At 39.7% G+C, this 21,592-nt stretch overlaps 1 protein-coding gene across 1 annotated transcript in view; it reads left to right on the top strand.

The window, feature by feature from the left end:
- Positions 1–19,610, top strand: part of pdia5 (protein disulfide isomerase family A, member 5) — a 44,697-nt gene extending 25,087 nt beyond the window's left edge. Inside the window, exons 11-17 of the mRNA XM_026375956.1 lie at positions 737–873; positions 5,957–6,027; positions 6,783–6,946; positions 7,408–7,538; positions 10,726–10,796; positions 15,948–16,082; positions 17,103–19,610. Coding sequence (XP_026231741.1) covers positions 737–873; positions 5,957–6,027; positions 6,783–6,946; positions 7,408–7,538; positions 10,726–10,796; positions 15,948–16,082; positions 17,103–17,183 — 790 coding nt within the window. The 3' untranslated portion in view covers positions 17,184–19,610. The remainder of the gene's footprint in view (positions 1–736; positions 874–5,956; positions 6,028–6,782; positions 6,947–7,407; positions 7,539–10,725; positions 10,797–15,947; positions 16,083–17,102) is intronic.
- Positions 19,611–21,592: the final 1,982 nt, after the last annotated feature.

The following is a 21,592-nucleotide window of genomic DNA, read 5'->3' as shown; positions in this document are numbered from 1 at the left end:
ATTTTGACTTAATAGTGATCTTAGCTTACTTACTGTAGCTTTAAGGGTTTATGTGGACAGAAAAGTGGAGGTAAAAGTCATTATCTCTGCAGATCATATGTCTCTGCAGCAGCCTGTCTCAAATAATGGGGTACAGCCCAAGTGGTATGGTGTGTGTAGAAACAGGACAGAAGAGAACTGCACCTCACATTGCACAAGAGCAATCAAAGATGTCATCTGATAAAGCCTGGTGTAGCATCAGTCCCTGATAAACTCCTGAGCGTTCTATGCATCACAGAGATGTATATTAGACAGATGACATTCTGGATAAAAGGTTAGTGTCTGGAGGAGTTGAAGCATTTTTTAGCCTACCAGTTGCACAATTGTCTCAGCCGTGACTATGTGATGACGATAAAAGCTTGCAGAAGGGAACTGGATGTGTGTCTTTTTTAGTGACCCATGTGCACGTACGCAGGGAGTGTGCACTTGTTTATATCTGTGTCCACTCGCTCTTGGCATCGCAGAACAGTGCTCCATCATGAAGGCGTGGCGGCTTCAGTCCAGATGTGTGTGTGTGTGTGTGTGTGTTTGTGCGTGTGATGTGTGTCTGTCAGTGTGAGAGTGACATATTGGGTGGAGTGTGGATTACAGCTGGGTCTGATTTTTGCTCCACACAGATTACACTACAGCTGGAATGTGTCTGCTTTTTAAATGAGCCTTACCTTTCCTGCCCTTGCTTTCTCCCCCCCCTGTTTAGCCCTCAGCCTCCCCAGCCAAAGACACCTGAGGTGCTGTGGTCGGAGACGGACTCCGCCGTCTTCCACCTGACAGATGAATCCTTTGACAGCTTCCTGAAGGAACACCCCGCTGCTCTGGTCATGTTCTACGCCCCATGTGAGTAAGAAAAGCTAATTAAAAAAGCGCAGGGCTGTAACTAGGGATTATTTCCATCATTGGCTATTTGTGCTTTATATGATTATATAATCAAGTACCTAAGGTTTAGGCAAAACCACAATTACCAGTTTTAAAAAACTGATTAAATAAACAAATGTTCTCATTTTAAAAAAACAGCCAATGTTTTTCTTTCTCAACAGCTGACCTTATGTTTTTTTAATACCATAATGAATGTATATATGCGTTCAGACCCTTTTGCGACACAAACTGTGGTCAGTGCATCCTGTTTGCTTTAATTATCTCTGAGATGCTTCCTGCTCTCAGAGCAGGAAGCATCTATTCCTTAAGAATAGAGGGTTTGCAAGAACATGATTAATAAGCTTTATTACTGAAAATAAAAAATATTGTGTTGTAGATAAATGGATAAAATTGCTGTTGCTGGTTTAGTTCCTTTCATATAAATAATATAAATTATACATAATATTGCCAGCCTTGTCCTTTAATAACCCCCTTTTACCCTCTGTTATTAGCAAAGAAACATACTTTCAGCTGTAAAATATGTTCAGCGGTGTGTCAGAGGAGCTTCACATTCCTTCCTGCTGCGTAAAACAATCTGTTGCTGATTCTCTCGGGTAGAACTGTTATTTAGTTGCACAAAGAGCATCACCGTTTTAGCTCAGCGTTAACAGTCAGTTGGAGCAAGTAACCGAAGAAAGATGAAAAACAAACTCGAAGACAAACTGGCTGCAGTAACTTTTTGTTTTCTCAAACGCGAGCTCACATCACATCAGAATACTTCATTGTTGCCATATGGTTTACATAAGCCTGCTTGTCATTTTCATTCACGCACCATGCTGTTGCAGTTGCACAGAACTTTGTGAATATGCCACATTTTGTCAGTGGGTTAGATTTCTTTAATTTTTTTTTTTTTAAAGCTCCAGATTGCTTTACTTTGGTCCAACCGTCCTGCGTGTGAGGAAGTTGTCCAAAGGAGATTTTGCATGTTGATAAATGCGACAGATCCATAGCTATAGAAGTACAAATAGATTCAACACCCTACGAAAGACTACTCTACACACGATGGATCATATTGTAAACTATTTCTGGACCTTTGTTTATTTGTTTTCTTTTCTATTGGCTTTGTTTCCACTTGTGACTACCTTCCTCTCTCTACCTTCTTGACTGCTCTATTTCTCTCTGTGCTGGTCTCAGTCTCCACACTTTAAAAATAAATGAATAAATAAATAAAAATAGGACTCATTCCCCCAGCTTTCATAATAATTGTGATTCATTGTTTTCGAGATGCCATCACATTCTTAGCTGCAGAGTTTTCATACCTCCAGGTTGCTGGAAGCACTGCACTCCCCCCAGAGGGTAAACACACTCTCCAGCTGTTGAAGTGATTAAAAAACATCCTTAATACTCACACACTGCACTATGAGCTGCTACATTCACTATGTCCTTATTGCCTAAAGGTGTGTTAGTAAATATTTATTTGTTGTATTTGAGTTTATAGGTAGTATTAAATGTAATCACATCAAATGTGTATAAATATGATCTGTTGGATAAGAAAAGCTTAGAGGCATCATTGCATTTATCAGCATCTTTTAGGAATCACCTAAGACTAGGATAGAATCAGATGCTTCATGCAGCTTTGACTAACCTTTGGTCATGACGTACAAAGTACATAACAAGCTGCACTTATTCTTAAATCAGGCAGCTTTGGAGTTGGGTGTTGCCCACTGCCTCTAGGTTTTGTGATAGGCTGAACATTGACTAGTTCCCCTTGAAGAAATGCACCAGTACTTTTTAATTAATGTTTGTACGAGTAGTTGTGTTATTAATACTGTCATATACACCAAACGATAGGCCATGTTATGCAGATTTTGGGTTGAAGGTTTTTATTTGGAGCTCTACTGCAATAGGCAAAATCTGCTTATTGTCCTTATTTAGGGCTCAGTACCTCTTCTCACTTCTCACCCTCTGTCTGAAATAGTTCATTTTAGCTCCTGTCGCTGATTCATCAGCTTGCTTGAACAGTTATTATTTATTAGTTTGTTTATTTATTTACATGCTGTATAAATGGACACCCACCATCACATCAGTCAAGTTACAACCAAAAATACAAAAGGGCACATGCGGCTTTAATTAGTGATTTTTCAGGTTGGATTTAACTGTTTTGCAGTAATTCTCCTGTAGTTAAACTTAGTTGACATCAAATAAAACAGAGATATGAGGATTCCCAAAAAAATCCATCCAGCCCTAGTACAGCAGTGAGTTTTTATATTCTTACATCATTTACTGAAGCATTAGCAGACACCACATATTATACAGCTAAGTTGCAGTGATCATTTCAGTGTCATTAATTGGTCTGTTTATCTAGTTCCCACAATGCTCGTGTTTCATAATAAGAGGAAACGGTCTCCTCTGTCCCTGTGTCATTGTTTCATGTTTGTCCTGCACTTGACTTACCCTGCGGACAGCAGCCCACACACTCAAAACAAGGGCTCTTAGCTCAAACAAGCTGCATCATGTCTTTTCTGTTCACACACAAACACGTACATATTTTACACATATCAAATGCACATTTCACACCATGACACAACGACAGTTTTTGCACACAGTCAGACCTCATGCCTCTCACACACACACACACACACGCACACAGATGCCCAACCTTTCTGCTTCAATGCAGTTTCTTAATGGCCCTGTTGTCAGAGTGAGATTAATGGTCTCCCAACCACTACCATCAGCTTGCATTTCTGTCCACCTCTCAGCGTGGCCATTCTCACCGTCCTCTGTACAGCACTCAGTGGGGGTTGTTTGTGTGCAGCTCCTTACAGCAGCAAAACATTCAACTGAACACTGTGTTTCCCACAGTGAGCCTGATTATGTCCCGGACCAAAACAAAAGGTCCTCTCTGCCAGGGTTGTTGGAAGAAAGCACAGCAAAATATTGAACACAGAATGTTGCTCTAGCATATACTGTATGGCTGTAAATGACTATGGTTGATCTCTGAATGTTTGTATTTAGCCTGCAGCTGGTGCACTAGGAAGTTATTAGTTCAGATTTTGACATCTCTCCTGACTGGCAACTTAGCAAGTAGCCAAAGGCTCAGCTTTCTGCTGCAGTAAACCCAGCGAATATGACCTTACAACACCCTAACATTTGCTGTCAAGCAGAGGGATCTCACCAGGCTTTTTCCTTTTCAGCGTGCATCGATTTCTATTACAGTTAGAGCAGCTTGATGTTTGTTTGTTGTCTCGACTCTGAGCTCTTCTCCACCACACTCGGTCTGAATCAGCAATATTTAAGTCGTTTCTGACCCCTCCCGTTCCACACACAGTGACCATGCCCTCTCATGCACACTTGTTCTGAATGCGGAGCAGGGATGATGCAGAGCGCAGGACGGACATTTGATTTTCTCTCGTACTCATCACTTTGTAGGGTCAGACAAAGTCCTTTCAGTTTCTGTTTCTCTGGTAAGCCTCAACACAGTGTGCATGATCACACACTGCAGTGACTCAGTTGAGAGAGAAGCACTTTTTTTTTCCACAAGGCATATCAAACTTGATTTATATCCTGCATCTGCACTGCACTCTATATTGAAGAAAGGAATTCCTGAACTGTTTTGACATTGGCAATTTGCAAAGTTTGGTCCATGCATCTGTGCAAAAATACACACACACACACACACACACACACACACACACACACACACACACACACACACACACACTGCTCATCCAATGTAACATGTTGTGTGAGACAAGCATTGTATATGTGTATATGAAAGTCATTTTAAATCCACAAAATAAAGTGTTTGCCACTTTGCTCGCTGCTCATGCAATATTAAACAAACCTCCACACCAAGCGTGGAGTTTATTCATGATGCTGGAATAGATTTGTTGCAAACACATGTACACACACAAGCACACAGACACCACTGCATCCAGAGGGATGTTAGAGTTATACAGAGAAAAAAACACTAATACAATTCTGTTTTTTAATTAGAGAACAGAGAAATACATTATTTGGTTGATGGTGAAGTTTGAGGCAGTAATGAAATTCATTCTCTTTGTATTTTTTCCTCTCAAGTTGGAAGAGCCACCACCTTATCCACAGCTGGGAGATAATTCCTGTTATCATTTTTAAATTTGAATCGGTGTTATCATGAACAATATGATATGTCACCATTAGTCGGGATTAATTTCAACTATATCACCCACTTCTACCCACACCTCCACCGGTCTGTGCTCCACCTCCCTTTGTCCTCTTCATGCTCTTTCTTTCAGTGCTGTGCTCATCACTCGCTCACTCCCACCCCTTATGCTCACTCAGTTTGTCTCTATCATGCTTACTCAGACACGAACACACACCCGTGCCTGGAAGTGAAACGTAGTAAGTAATTAGATGTGACTTAACTCTCCCGGTGAACACTGGAATCCTGTGTCATCTCACTTACAGTTTCACCCTCAGCATGCCAGCTCTTAATCCCCTGACAAACAAGGGTGAAGCGGCAAGACACCAAAGAATTGCAGCTGTTGATGCATTTGACAAGACAGGCCTGTGGAAGTAATGTTGTGCAAAGTTTACTCCATTAAACCTCTTTCATCTTTAATGGAGTACTGGTTAAATCATTTCCTCTGGAATATGCGCTGTAGTTACTTGTTATTTGTATGTTCTGCCACATTAACTGAGAGGTGATTCCTTCATCTGTCTTTACTCTCACTGATATGGCTGATTACATGCTGATGTCTTTGGCTGATATCACATTCAGAACTGATGTTTGTCTATATATGACTTAAATTTAAGTACATAAATATTTTATATATTCTTTTTGTTTCATGAATTTTTGTTTTTTATTTGTGGTCTTTACATTTAATGTATATTTATTAAATTATTTATATTCTGCCTCAGTTCATATCTTTGCTCCTACATTTACTGTTAATAACCAGTTTAAGGAATTGTTAGAAAAACAGGTGATTTTCTTTTTTAATAGGAGCTGAACTGAATCTCAAATTAATTAGGAGCCTCAGAAATTCGCCATCGATCTTGCTAATGTGTCATTTTGATCTTTTAGGGTGTGGCCACTGCAAGAAGATGAAGCCAGAGTTTGATGAAGCTGCTGAAATACTCAACAAGGGCGCAGACGTGAGTTTCATGACCTTTATGCTTGTGTTTACGTGCATGCACGTCTGCTTGCCCTGTGTGTTTTGTTTATTCTTTATAGGCCACATTCTGAACATGCACAGCTACGCGGGTATGGCGGTGCCTCATTAACACATCTTGATAATCCCTCCTCTTGGCCTAAAGGCTGTTGGCCAATGCAACTCACACACTGGTCTGTCTGTGCAAAAGCCCAGCTCTCTATGTGTTTCTGATTAGTCGGGCGTGTTCCTCACCTCTCCTCCCCGCTATCCTGTCCTCTGTGGTAATCTTAACACTCCCCAGCCAGGGGCAGGGCCTATAAAACTCCAGCCTGGTGACTGAAGCAATTATCTCATCCATGAGCGTCCCCCCGGCCTGACGCTTGGACCTTCTCCTTGTGGCTCTCTGCCCAGCACTGGAGGTCAATGAGAAAAGCCTGGCCATTATCTAATATGGATGGACTGGAGCCTCTTTCACCCTGAGCCCTTATGGCCTAGCACGTCATTTATTTTTCTCCTCCTTGCTTCACTGCTGGTGTTTTTCATGTAGCACTTCTTCATACACAAAAAGCTTGTTTGCAAACTTGTTTTGTTTCTACGATGTTTGGTTTTTATTATAAGATATAACAGCTTAGTCTAAGAGACTCACATTAGATAGATTATTCTATAATTATCACTTTATTTATTCAATTCTTAATATATACTTATTATTATTAAGTCCCACACGAGTTAAGGTTTTCTATTTTTGCTGCTTCACAGAGTCCAGGTGTATTGGCAGCGGTGGATGCCACAGTGCACAAGGCTGTGGGGGATCGCTTCAAGATCTCTGGATTCCCGACTGTTAAGTATTTTGAGAATGGTGAAGAGAAGTACACTCTGCCACAGCTTCGAACCAGAGACAAAATCATCGAGTTCCTGCACAAGTGAGTCACAGTTTTAACCTTCAACTTAATCACTTCTTTACTTCGCAGTTTATTCAAAGTTATCACACTTAGCCGCAGATGTAAATGAATGGCCACTGCTGTAACTTAGTCCTGACCTTAAACATTTCAGCTGCACTCTCTTTTGTCCTTGATTAGCTGTTAACCTTTTTTTTCCAAACTTCCTCCCAGTGTAATAAATTCATCTTTGGAAAGGGTCATTGTAAAAAGCAATGGACTGACGATGACATCAGTTCAGTTCTGGCAATTACAGGGTCCATAAACACAAAGTCTGCGACCAGAGGTCAGCAGAGATGAAGTCTCACTCATCGAGTGTTCTGTATTAGTAGTATTCAATCATTTTTCTTTAAAAGCAGGCAGGTATGCTGCTTGCAATAAATGCATTAAACTGTTTTTTACTCTTTATGCTATACATAATAAACACGGCTTTGCACCTTTTCCAGTCCCCAGGCACCTCCTCCACCAGAGCAGTCTTGGGAAGACAAACCATCTAGCGTCAGCCATCTTGGATCAGAGGATTTCCGAGAGGCACTGAAGAAGAAGAAACATGCTCTTGTCATGTTTTATGCTCCCTGTAAGACTTTAACTTACATCAACTCTACTTAAACACTTGAAAATAGTTTAGTTAAAATAGTAATATGCTACACAGTGGTGTAGAATTACTGGAACGAAACAATTTTCCAAACAATTGTTGGACTTGGTGTGATCATATCCTGGATTTAAACCAGCGCATACATAACTCAGAGCTTCCTGCCAAGCTCCTCAGCGCACAGTATATAAACCCCACCTAAGCCATGGGGAGATGGAAGAATGATTCAGATTACCGAGAATAGATTTGAGCAAGTTAAAAAAAGAGAACACATTACTTTTCCTCCTCATATTTAAAGCTCCCTGGAAACGCAATTCTGTAAATTACCTTTCTAGTTAAAACTTGAGAAATGGCAAAGTTGACCACAACAAATGCCCTGAAAAATGGTAGTTGTTAAATGGATGTAAAAAAGCTGTAACCCTGGAGATGAGCTTGAATCAGATAACTAATATAATATTTAAGGATTTTTTTTATAGCAATTAACCCAGAAATGTGACACTAACTTGCTCTAAACAGGTAATTTCAAAAGATTAGCAAAAATTTGATTAGCTCAAAAATTTGCGTATGTTTATTTTTAGATTTAATTAAAGTTCTCCTGCGTCTAAATATCTAAAAACTCAATTAAAGATGCTTGACTGATAGTTTACAGATTTAGAAAATGGATTTCTCACATTGAATTCATCAGTTGATTAATTGAGCACATTTGGCTAACAGGAGTTTCAGATTATCTTGAGCCTGATATTCAGATACCCCTGGTGTCGACCTTTGGCTCCAGCTTACTGCTGTTTTAAAGGAGTTGGAGTTCTGTTCTTCATTGGAATTATTATTAAATTATTTATTTAAAAACTGTTTGCGAATCATAGTTCAGAAAAAAAAAAAAAAAAACAGTGAAGGAATATAGAGCTACTAACTTGTAGTATCTGTTGACACGTAGACATGTGCACCTCTGTCCTTGTTGTCTTGCCCTTTGTGTCTGATGAGGGCTTCAAAGCCAGACGGAGCACAACGGTCAGTCTGCTGCAGCTGTCAGGTCCTTTGGTGCTTCCTTCTACAAAGAGACGCTCCATATGCACATCAGGGAGTAACAACCTGTGACCCCTCCCTCCTCATCTGCACCCTGCTCGCTTGTGTTTTTATCAGTGAGGGAGCTTGGATCTGATAGAGCATTTAATGAGGAACAGCTGCTTTCTTACGACATCGATGCTGGAGATACTTCCTATAGAACAGTCATTTTTTTAAACAGTGTTATGGATTATTAGCTTTTAGCCTCAAATCTGCTTCATTGAAACTAAAACATATCCTCTCTCTGTTGCCATTGATGATACTGGGTTTTTATCGTCCCTTTGGATACATACAGTACAATATCAAATTAAATCTCTGCCTAATTTACTAAATGTCCATGTGCAGCCGTCTCTGTCGGCATTTATGAGACGTGCAGGGCAGAGGAGAGAATGAGAGCGGCAGAACTCAACACCAGAACTACCTTTTCAGTTGCATTTAAGCAGAGTGGATGACAAGAGATATAAATATTACACAGAGGTATAAAGTACTACAAAGAAATATTTCTATGTAGTAGTTAGTGTGCAGTGTGATGTCATCGGTCTACTCTCATTCAATCCTGCCTGATGAGCATGTTGTCTCCATGTAAAGGAACAAACATAAATCATGTGCATCTGTTCAGTTTTTTTTTTACATATTCATTTCAGAATTGCGACAGGACCTTTAAAGGTTCAAAGGTCGTTTAATGTTGCAGCTAAAAGGGTACTTCAGCGGGGAATGGTTTTCTGAGCCACGCTGAATGCAGGCTTAGATATGTAGCTTTGAAAAAGAAGGCATGTTAAATGGACGGTTGCAGAGTTGCTGTATAATTAAGTTGAAGGTGTATGTGTATGCCTGTGGGCATAAAAATACTTAATTATAACAGTACCCACCATCAGTCGGTGCACTTGTAGCCTGTAAAATCCATTTACGGTGAGATCGTTGTGTTAATGCCGCTAATGATTCGTGGAAACAATTCCTGCCATCTTGGTTATAACAAGGCCAATGTCAACAATGGGTAACTGAATAAATTCAGTCCATCGCTGAATGTATTTAGTTTAATAGTATGAGATGTAGGTGTAATCTGTTATGCCATTCGGTGATCTACATAATCTTAGAACAAGTTCACTATCAGTTTTCCAACAGCACCCTGCACATTATATTAGTAGCATAGCATTACTAAACTTGAGATAACTGTAAGCAACGGCTAGTTAGATCAAAATGCAAAAGAAATGTTGAGAAATCAAGATTTAATTGTTTACATTTGTGATTTATGTGGATCAAGTGCTGGTGGACTGCTCATTTAACACTAACTGAGTACATGAAGCTTTTATTCAGTCACCCACTGACAATCTGTGATTTGCTTCTTAGAAAATCTATTTGTGACCACGATCTGTGTTCTGGCCATTTTCACCTTTCTCGCAGAAGAACTCAATTTCCAACAATGGTTGCGACAGTTTGACTGTAATGAGCAGAAGTAGGTACTTGACATCAGCAACAAAAGAACAAAACAAACGAGCGGCACCTACAGAAAGTCAGATTTGGATTTCAGAAGAGGAGAAAGATGTCAGCACAGCATTCGCACAGTTTAATTTGCAAGTGTTGTGCAACAATGCTTCTTTTTCTCTTAGCAAGGTGTAGCTAAAATCAGAATATCTTCCCGTCACACATTAATACTGCAGCTCCAGTGTATTGGTGGGCAGCTTGTCTCTACTTACTGTACTCTAAGTGAACCTGTTGTCTGTAAATATGTTTCCTAGTGTTATGAGATGTATTTGTGTGAGTATTGACATACTATAAATGGGGGGCTGCTGTAGCAGAGGAAACATCAAGGAGGTTGTGTATATATAGCAGCAATAAAGAGATTTACAGTCTCTTATGGCATACAATTGAACTATCTCTAGTGAGGTGTGAAGCTTTGAACAACTGCAGGAAGTCCAAGTGCTCTGCGAACATATTTGAGTTTGGGTATATAATGCATTTACTGTCGTATCGGTGCATGTTATTGGCACTAAGTTTACGCAACATTATGACTCATATAAGGTGCTGTTTAGGACATGAAGCTGGATGTTATGTTGCAAATGTGTCTTGATGAGCTGTTGTAATGTCCCATCTGTGTGTTCTCCTCCACCAGGGTGTCCGCACTGTAAAAACACTGTCCCCCACTTCACCACAGCAGCAGAGCTCTTCAAAGAAGATCGCAAGGTTGGTGCTGCTTCGTCACACATTTAACTACATACACATACATTTACACCAAGCAGTAGAGATGTGGCATCTGGCAAGCTCAAGCTGGCACTCAAAGTAACAATGCTAGTTTTCTATCATTACCCACAGTTAGAGGAGAACATAATTATTGATGCAATGTGCAGTTTCGCTAATGGGGTCTGTTTATCATAGCTCTAAGAGTTCAAAGGAATATTGGCATCACTATGCAACAAATTTAAACTGCCTTTCTTACTTAATAAACTGGTGACACTGCCATAAACTCACTACTCAGTGACATGAACTCTGTTACAGCCTATCAATACGCCATTCCTCACTTCACACAATAGTGCACTGATAACTGCCTTCAGCTGAACATGCACAGAACAAAAGAACGGGTCATTAGCTCTTCAAACACAAACCACAGTTGACTTTTCTACACCTACATCCACAGTTGATTTGCTTCATATACTGGATCTTGGACTCATTAATGTCAATAAACTTGGTCAGCAAGATATTCATGAACGATCCAAGCAAAGACCACATCACAAGCAAACTCAGAGCACTTTAGCTTGTCCCTCACCTCCTGCTGTTGTTTCACAAAACCATAATTTAAACTGCCGTGTTGTACTGGTCACCATCTTAACCAGCTACAACAAAAACACACTTATCACGATGACATGTACCCTTTTGAAAATCATCCCCCTCCTTACTCCTAATGCATCAGACTCTGCCTGTTCTCCTAAGTACACTTGTACACCTTTTGAATGCACTTGGCACGTAGGTTTTTCTAAGCATCTGGGGAAACTTGCCAGTTTTGGCCGTCTCAGTGTTTTTTTATCTCTTCATGAATTTCCAGACTGACTCCCATGATGTGGATAGCAGGGGCTCTGTAGGGGCCACACCATCTGTTGCAGGACGTCTTGTTCTTCTTCATGCCTGAATCGATGTTTGGGGTCATTGCCATACCCCACATTGAATCTGTGACCAATCAGATGCTTCCCCTGAATTGTATTGTGCAATGAATAATAATCTCAACATCAAAAGTCCCCAAAACATTTGCACAGTACTGCGTGTCTACACAGGACTTTAGAGAGGACCTGATAACTTCTCACATGACTGTGGGTGAGAAAGTATATTTCCCTAAAAGTAAGTAAGAATTCATGAAACCTGCCTTCATAGAGGTTAATTGACTGTGTATACATTATTTGGAAAATGGATCTTAGACTTTCAAATGAGCAGATGTTTGGTGTATTATATTAATTCTGCACACTTGCAATTTTGTAAATTAAGCAGGTATTCTAAAATTAGCATGAAGGCCTGCCGCACTTATATATTTCATATGCAAAATGCCTGATAAGAGCTTAACATAACAGTAGCATCCAGAAAACAGGTTCAGACAGTCACAACAGAACTTATTCCACGTCTTCCATCGTTTCTACTCCTTCTCATTCCCTTTTTCCTTGTGTCCTAGCACTCTCCTACTTCTGACTTTCCACTTTAATACTCTCTGACTGCAGGGTTTAATATTTCCAAACCCCCTTAACAGAGTGACTCACACTCTCTCTAACTCACTCACTCACTCACACACACACACACACACACACACACACACACACACACACACACACAGAGAGACACTGTGGTTGTGTGTTTGGCGACACCCAGAGCTACAATCTATCATCTTAGAGTGACACTCACCTTAAAAAATGATTATAAAATCTCACTGAGATGCTTAATGTTAACTGCACATTGATCCAATAGAGCTCAGACAACGTTTCTCTCATTTGAGTGGAATTTTACAAAATCATTGTCAGATGGTAGTGATGTGTTTTCAGTAACTTAGTCATCCATTTTTTCTGAGGCAATGTTTTGTAACATTTCTCGATAACATTAAACCTCAACAGATGAGCTGGAAATGTTTGAGCTGACAACTGAGTTTTTCCCTTCAGCTACAAGTTTAGGAATTTGAACATGCCTTTGCTGATACCTCCATTATTACACTAAATACTAATCATCAATCATCAGTCCACAATCAGCATAGTCATATGATAGTCCTCCACATTACATCACACACATGTTGGTGTTGGAAGGATAAATAGTAGTTGGGACACCATTCAGTTAAAAATGAGCACTAGGAAAGAGTTAGAACGGAGAATTTATTTATTTATTTATTGTTGACATTCAGTATCCAGTGGCCATAACAGCTCAGGGCACTTGGGTATTACAGCACTACTTCACCACTCAGCTGTGGAGTTTGGATTAGAAGCCTTATGATGAAATGTCTACAGGTTGTTAAGCCAGGGGAGCACCATATCTGCAAAGGTTGTACAAATGCAGAAGTTTAAGATCTGTCTTCGTCTGCACCTCCAGTGGCCGGTGGAGGTGTGAAGATGTGTTTGAACAAGAGTAAATCTGAGAACTGGGCATGTGTTTACTTGGCAATCCTTTCCTATTTATTAAGCTGAGCCCCAGAGTCTTGTACCAGGCCAGTGTTGATCACAGTCTATTAGCTGCCCTTGCCTCATTTACCAAAGACAAACACAAGCTTAGCTCTGGCTTTGAAGACGCAAACAATTAAAACTCCTCATTCGGTGCTGTATGACAGCGGGGGGAGCTGTGTACAAGGTTTGTTCTGAGCTGTTTGTCTTTTCCCCAAATTCCAATCAATGGCAGCATTAAAGGTGAACATTGGCAGGAGCTGTTTGTTTCCGAAAGCTGGCTGTTGCACCACTAATGAGGACACGATTTTCAGGCATTTTATGTTTTAACGTGTAACAATATGAAGTTTCTGCTTGTTGTGCGTTGTATTGTGTTGGATTGTCATTATTTTGGAAAGCAACTGCACAGTATATACGTAAATACCCCATTAAATGGAGGCTTCCTGGAACTCTGTTACTTTATGGAAAACAATGAGTAAAGAGTTTGAACTCTCTTGTGCACTATGTCATCTCTGTTTTGTTCATCCTGTGTATAATGCACATGCAGGTGACAGTACATACTTATCAATAGCGTTGCACTGTTCTGCTGAGCAACAGGTGGAAATAACATGACAAGATATTCTGCACAAGCAAAGCAAATGTCCAAATATAATTGAAAGGCCTATTTCTATCTTCAGCATTAGCAATAAAACAATTTGTTGCTAACGGGGCTATGAAAATAAGATTAGTCCCATAAAAAAGAATGATCCATATTGCATTTCCACTGACATTTTATCACAAAGCATATAATCATGCATTTTTATGTTTTTTTTATTATTCAAGTTGTACTGAATGATATATACAAGGTGGTAGTAGTATACAGTCACATACTATTGTAATTTTATGTATTATAGTGATGTAACTGAGTGTAATGGGGACTATAAGAATAAATAAATGGTGTGTAACAATACATCTTACCATTCCATTTTCTCTCTTTAATATAACAGATACTCTGTTTGTTGATTTTAGTACCAGAATAGCTAACCAGCTCTGGGCATATCCATATTTAGCAGGAACGCGGTTGGAGTAGAGCATGCTCAGTGGTGTTATCAGCCCAGTTTGCTTTCCAGCCTGCTCTTCAGTGGTAGATTGAGACCAGGCCTGTTGGTAATATGCTGCTCCTCAGAAATGTTGCTATAGATCAATGACATGATGTGTGGTCCACTGTCACTTGAAGATGAATCAATAATGGAAGTAGCGGCGGACTTGTGAAGAACAACGTGCCTACAACTTCATTTTCTATCAATTCACCACTTGATTGATTACAGCGACAAAAGCAGTTGGATGGAGTCTGTCTTTAAATTACAGTATGTCTGCTGTTGTTGCTGCTGCAACAGGGCCCTTTGGTGAACTGCCCAGGTGTAGTACATAAAAATCGGATGGTGTTACGGTGTTGTCAGCTGTGAATAAGTCCATGAAACCCTCTTGTTGGTTGAGCACTTATAGCCCCATTTTAAGAAACCTGATTAACGGACCAGAGAACTTGAATATACCTTTAGAGGCTCTTTCGTCTCCACTCATGTTCAGAAGACTGCACTCGTCTGATGTTCTGCTGATGCACTGGCCCTTATGCACATTTTCAACATTTCAGTATTTCTATTTGCATAGGACAGAAAAAACAAAAGACACTTGTATTTTGTAATTAGGACAAGAAGTTTTGAGTGCCACTTCACGGCAGAATGCACAGACAAAGCATCTAATATGTTTTCCTTCCGCAACCAATCTGTCATTTCCACATTCAGCATACGCAGGCAGGAAGCGATTATTTGATGGTGACAAGTTCAATGTGCAGCATTCAGCACCCTGAAAGAGGGTGACATTTCAGCTGTCCAAAAGGACACGCCGAGTGAGTCATGTATCAGTGAGGCGGCGTTTACGCATCATTGGGGCGGCTTGTCACAAACTGATGCAACAGCCTCGCAACATAAATCTCCCTTGTTGTTTTTATGTAGGAGTGATTGTGGTAGGAATTATTTTTGCCACCACCCATTCTAGACAGTTTAGCTGAAGACAAATGCGTTGTAAATCTGGGAATAGAAACCGGTGTTCTAAATTTGGATGAGATGAAGGGTTGAAATCACTTATTGTACAGTAAATGCTCCTTTAAGCTGCTCAATATTGAGTTGGCTTCTAATATCCTGTGTACGCTTTTTATAGTATTGATCTACAATAATAGTAAAGTTTATTTGTCCTCAAAAATATAGCGAGTGCTTTCAAAGACACCAAAACAATAAAAACGCTAGCTGTGAATTAAAATTAGTTTTATAGAACAATAAAACAGACAAATATAATGATCTGATATGAGCCAAATTCTATATAAACATGAAGGTTTTAGGAGCTGAACAGTGTTTGTGCCAGCTTGAAAATCTACAGCCAGGATAAATCAAAACCCACATTAAACTTCATTTTGTTTAGCATTGTTTTTATTTTCAGAGAAAATGCCTGCAACTGTCCCAGCACTGAAGTTTCCATTGGGTAACTCTTTCTCAAACATAAATTAAAGCCGGCTTTCCGAGGAGTTTTATTAAACGTGCCATATTCCTGACAAGATCATTTGTTGCGTTTCAGATTTTATGGCTTGAAATTAATGAAAGATGTTTTTACGCTTAATTAAGTTGATAATAAAACTGATAAATCCCGAGCTACAGGTTTTTCATTTCTGTTTCTTCTTCAGATTGTGTACGCTGCTGTGGACTGTACGAAGGGACAGAACCATGAGCTCTGTAAGCAGGAAGGGGTGGAGGGCTACCCAACATTCAACTACTACAACTACGGCAAGTTTGTGGAAAAATACAACGGAGATCGTGGGGTAAGTTGTCCTACATACAGTATCTCAGCTGCTTTCATAGTTACTTCATAGTCATTTACTCCCTCTCCAACTTCACAACCAAAGCTCGGAACTGATTTTCCCACGTACTAGCTCGTCATTACCAATGCAAGAAAAGGGCTTAGAACATTTTTATTTAGATTAAAACACCAATTTTACTCGAGCTTTTCAGAGATCACAGAAAGTGCTTAGTTTGCCCCAGTATAAAAAAATCACAGTTAACAGAATTTAGCTGAAACGGTCCCAATTATAGTGTCACATGTTTAGTACAACATAATTTCAAATCTTAATGTGTATTCAAGGCTGCGTGGTGATGATCGTAGCTGTCTTTAATCAGCTTTGAGGTTAGAAACGGCTAATCCTCACAGGAAGATGAGATGATGCCAGTTTTAATGCTAGAGCAGATCGTTGCACAGGAAATGGCCTCGTCGTTGTGTTACTTTCATCCATTTCATATTATTTTATTGTCACCTTATTAGACAGTAGATTAATCTGCTGATTCACATGTCTGATTTACTTCATAGCAACAATTAACTTAGTGTGCTATACACACACGTATTGTTGGAGATCCATTGTGCTTGTACACAGGTTTCAGGATATAATATTATAGGAATGTTTAGTCAAGGCTGTTCCACAATCTGTGGACAGGTCACCACAAGTGGACAGAATTATTTATTATTAAAAGTGAATTATTTATAGGACAAGATGAGACAGTCAAGGTCCAGGCTCATGCACACAGCTCAGCCCTACCGTTAGCGGAGTATCAAACAATAGACAACAGGGAATAATGCAGGAAGATCTGAAAACTGTGGATGTGTTTAAGCAGCCTGAACTTTGACTTGATAACAACAATTGTATTGTGTAGTTTTAATATTTAATGGCAGCACTCTGTTTTCTATTAGATTAGAAAAGGGCATTTCAAGAGTGACATATTGCTTCAAGTTATGAAATGATCATCAAACGGGTGCTTTAGTGACTCTCCGTCCGTCACTCTCTCCACAGGAGGCCGGGTTCACAGGTTTCATGCGCAGTCTAAGAGGACGTGACCAGGAAAAAGTTGTGAAGAGGAAAGAGGAGCTCTGAGGGCAGCGTGCAGGGAGGGGGTGTTGCACTGCACAGTTTGTCGTTGCACTGTGACCCTTGACCCTGACAAGGGCCCTATCAGCACTGACGTGGGAGACTCGATGACCTCAGCAAAAGGCTATTTTTTTATACCATGGTGATCATGTTTGTAATAATACCAACAGCGTACCTACAGTCAGACTGACCACTTGAGACTTCTTTCATGGATAATCTGAGGGGCAGAAAATACATAGACAAAAAAGTGATTTCTTTTTTTCTTTGCCCGAACACTGTGACTGCATATGTGAAAAGCTACACCCTATACTGTATCTATGCAATACTTAACCCTGCTTAGCCCTGTGGAGTCTGTGTGATTGACACACATGCTGGTGGAGGGCATCGTTAGTTAAAGATGGAGGCTGCACCGTCTCTCCACAGGGGTCCTAAACCAGTCCCATTGACCCTGGTCTGTCTCTAGAAGAGACACATGCTGATTATTGATGTACACATGTTGGTTTCAGTATTTTTGTACAGAATCTTCATGTCCTAAAGTCCAGAACCATCCAGAATAATGACTTATTACCCCCACTGATGATTTGATTTAGAATCTAAAAAAAGCCCAGAGCTTGTACAGCAAAATGTGAAGTGCTACTGTAGGAAATCAGTTAACGTAGCCATGTGAAGTATGTCAAATTATGGTTGAAAGAGCAATATTCTGTATGGTTCCCGGCTTTCATGATTAGTTTCACTTTTAGAAAGGACATATAGAGGTTTGTTTGCTCAGAACTGTGGCCTTAAAGACGCAAACATCAAAACATAGCTGGAAGTGCAGAAATATAAAATGATAAGCAGATCAGACGCAGAGGCCTGGTGCCTCTGCAGGTTCCACAGCTAAGTCATGGACCAGTGCAAGTCAAAGGAGAAAGAGGGGAAAATAAAGTAAAAACAAACAAAAAAAAAAAACAAAAAACAGGAACATTAAATGCCAAATATTACTGCACATCGCCCTTGACATTTCTATGATTCATACATTTCCAAATATTAACAACATTCACAGCTGTAGTGATGTTTATTTGTTGCTCATTCATAATGGGATTTCATCAACGATTTAACAAAGGTAGCGCTCATTTCCATAAGTATGAGAGGCATATGGTGGGTAAATATTGCATGTTGATCATAAAATGTCCAAAACATGAATTTTTCCTCAATTCACTAAAGTAATCATGGATTCCAAACAATATCTCACCCTCTCCTCTGCATTCATACATTGTGCAGGGAGATGCTGGAAAAATGCAGACGTCTGGTTTACACTGCAGGCATTCAGGGTTTTTGTTCATGGGGACCAAGTGTGTTTCATGCCACTTACTACTGATCTGAACACATCACGGACCCAGGAGCTAAATGACAGCACTCACTCTGGCCAGTTTTGTCTCTCTGTGTATCTGCCTGTGATGCCTTTGCGTGAAATTGCTTGGCTTCACTTGGCACGGACAGTGCTCTCCCATGCTTTCCATCATACTCAAAGTGATGACTTCACAGTGCATCCAAGGAGTAATTAAGTATTAAATAAGTGAAGTCTCCAGACACCCTCCACAGCACAATGTCATCATCGATTCGGGACCATTATCATTCCTGCTGTGGCGATTTTCTTTCCTTTTTCTTTTTTCTTGTTAACGCTGTGTGTTTTCCACTCCCACGCGTCGTCCACTATAAATATTTAAAGGCTTATCTGTAGCTGAACTTGTGTTTTATTATTCAAGGCGTTGGTTTCTTTCATTATGAATACAGTTCTCAGGGATAGCTACACAATTAAAGGGAACTAGTTCGTTTGTAATTTTGCATTCCAGCCGAGTCATTTTAAGCCCATACAGGTCACCAAATTAATTATTGTTTACAATGGTATCCCATGGAAAAGAAGATTGGATTGTCCTTTTTTTGTACTATATCATGAGGACATGTATTTGCCAGTAGACGTTACTGAACCATTTCTCATCAGACACATTAGTAATTCCTAATGGACTAATTCCAAGTTAAAGTGTCTCAAATGTTCTGGCTGGCACCAAACACGTTTTCTGTTCTCAGTGTTCAGTGTGACTATTAACATGACACAGTATGCAAGTGCATCTGAAAGAGCACTTTATACAGTTTAGTGTTGACATATCGCTGTAATTAGGTGTTTATTCTCCTCTCCAAGAGAAATGATTACCTTTTGATTCCTGTTCCATTTGTTTCGTTTAGATGTGTCCACAGTGACATGTTTGTTGAATAATGGAGCCACCACCTCTGTCTTATCCCAAAGGTATCCATGTTGTGTGGGAATTTGTCACAATTATGCCAAGAAGTCATTGTTGCCTTTGTTGATTTTTCTGTGCCCAGCCATATGTACAGTTTTGCCCCTTACAGTAAGGAAGAAAAAATAGAATAAAGTCAAACATTTTCAAAACATCACTCTTTTAATACCTGCTGTGTTTCTATTTACTAATACATTTATTTTTCTAGATGCATTTGTGCAATTTTAACCTTTAATAGTCTTACAGTTGGACACACAACACAATATCCAGTGTTAGTCTTGTTAATTTAATGGGTTAATGAGTGGGAAACATTAAGTATATAGATAAATATAGAGTGTATATATAGAGAGAGTGAGAGAGTATGTGGTATAGGTTCATTTGTTCAATAAAGATTATCCACACTGTGAGAAGAGGTCCGCAGTTGTTGTAAAATTCAACAAAAGCATTTTCTAGTCTACTCTGTTGTCACAATAAAATAAATACAAGTTGACCTCCTTCGGTCGCTGGGCTGACGGACAGTTCTGGTGCCCATTTATCTTGGTATTCCTCTAAGTTCTGCATTTTAGAAGGGAAGCAAATGGACCACAAGCATCCCTCAGCCGACCTGACACTGATGGCTTTATAATGAGAAATGGCTGGAAAATGGCTTTCGACCTAGAAGTGACCCCACTCATGGTCAAACAGTTGTCAAACCTCCGATGCCTGAACTTATGCATTTCCACAATGTCAAGCGTGTCAAACACTAGGAGCAAAAAAAAAACAAGAACGACTTTTACAATCAAGGTCCTGAGAATACTGTGTGTTATTGAGTCCTCACAACTTTCATCTTGAGGCTCCGTCTAGCCGACGAGTGACTTTGAGACAGAAGTTTCTTGTGTTTAGTGTTTGCGCTTTACAGGTCGTCCAGGTCTTCTTAGATAAAACACTGTTGTTAGGATGCATGCAGGGGTTGAGCCATAGCGCTCTGATTAATGCTTGTGAGCACAAGCAGAAATACCCTCTCAATCCCAATTTCACTTTAGAGGATTTTCACAGGGGTGGGGCATTTTTCATGCCTGGGAGCTTTGCTTCATTGCATCTTTGTGGGTTTTCTTGGAGGGAGGGACAAGCATTTTAACCTGTGGAAAATGAGCATTAGAAATGGAGGGCACGGGGTTGTTAATTCAAAGTCAAGGTCTGCTCAGATTCAAGTACCCTTAACAGAAGCCATTTTCCCTTTATGGATAATTGTGTTTTGGGCTGTTCAGGATTTTATCTCTGTGACGTCAATCTGCACTCGGACGCAGTCCACCTGCCTGTCCTCCACCTCACCTCTGTACAGAACCAGAGGTGTAGGCCGTGCCCACATGTGACCCCTGCCAAAAGCAGCTTCCTGGTGTTGATTTTGTTGATCTTTTCTGAACATAATCACGTCCTGTGCCGTTATTTATGAATCTTAATTCTATTCTTTTGCTATTCAATATGCTGACACTGGGATAAATTGGTCAAGACACCAGAAGTCAATGAAATAAATAAATAGACCTTTAAGTATCTGCTCTGGAGAGATAAAGATTTTCTTTAACTCATTTCTCACGAGACAGTAATCAAAATGATTTACATCCCTTGCTGAAAGATCCATATGTTCACTCTTTCTGCAATTCAGTGGAGCTGTCACTAAACACAGACAAGAATCGAATCCCCTGTATAATATTGTTGATATAAATTGGTAAATTACAGTTTACAAAATCCATCACTGATGTTGTGTGAAACAGTCAAATGCTTATCCTTGATTGGATGATGAAATCTTCAAGGGAGAGTTCATTCACATGCAGCACAGTACACCAGCATTTTAATATTATAATTAATATAATAATATTCTAATATTTATTATATGTTAGTAACTATTTTCCTGTATTACAATGTTTACATGTAAGTATTATTATTTTCTTGGTCGACATTTAGAATTATGGTTTATATCATATAAACTATTGGCATTTTATTTTTACTTTGATAGAGAGAATCAAAGCAAAAGGCAGCTTTGCTTAGAGCTTCACTTATCTTTCTGCTTGGGGATTTGTGATAGAACTGTTAAGACGGTGCTCTCATAGCCTTTTGTAATGCAACGTGACATCAGTGCACCAGCTATATTGAAATACACTG

Source organism: Anabas testudineus, chromosome 21, assembly GCF_900324465.2.
Source record: "Anabas testudineus chromosome 21, fAnaTes1.2, whole genome shotgun sequence".
In the NCBI taxonomy this organism is placed as follows: Eukaryota; Metazoa; Chordata; class Actinopteri; order Anabantiformes; family Anabantidae; genus Anabas; species Anabas testudineus.
This window is presented reverse-complemented; position numbering and strand designations above follow the sequence as displayed.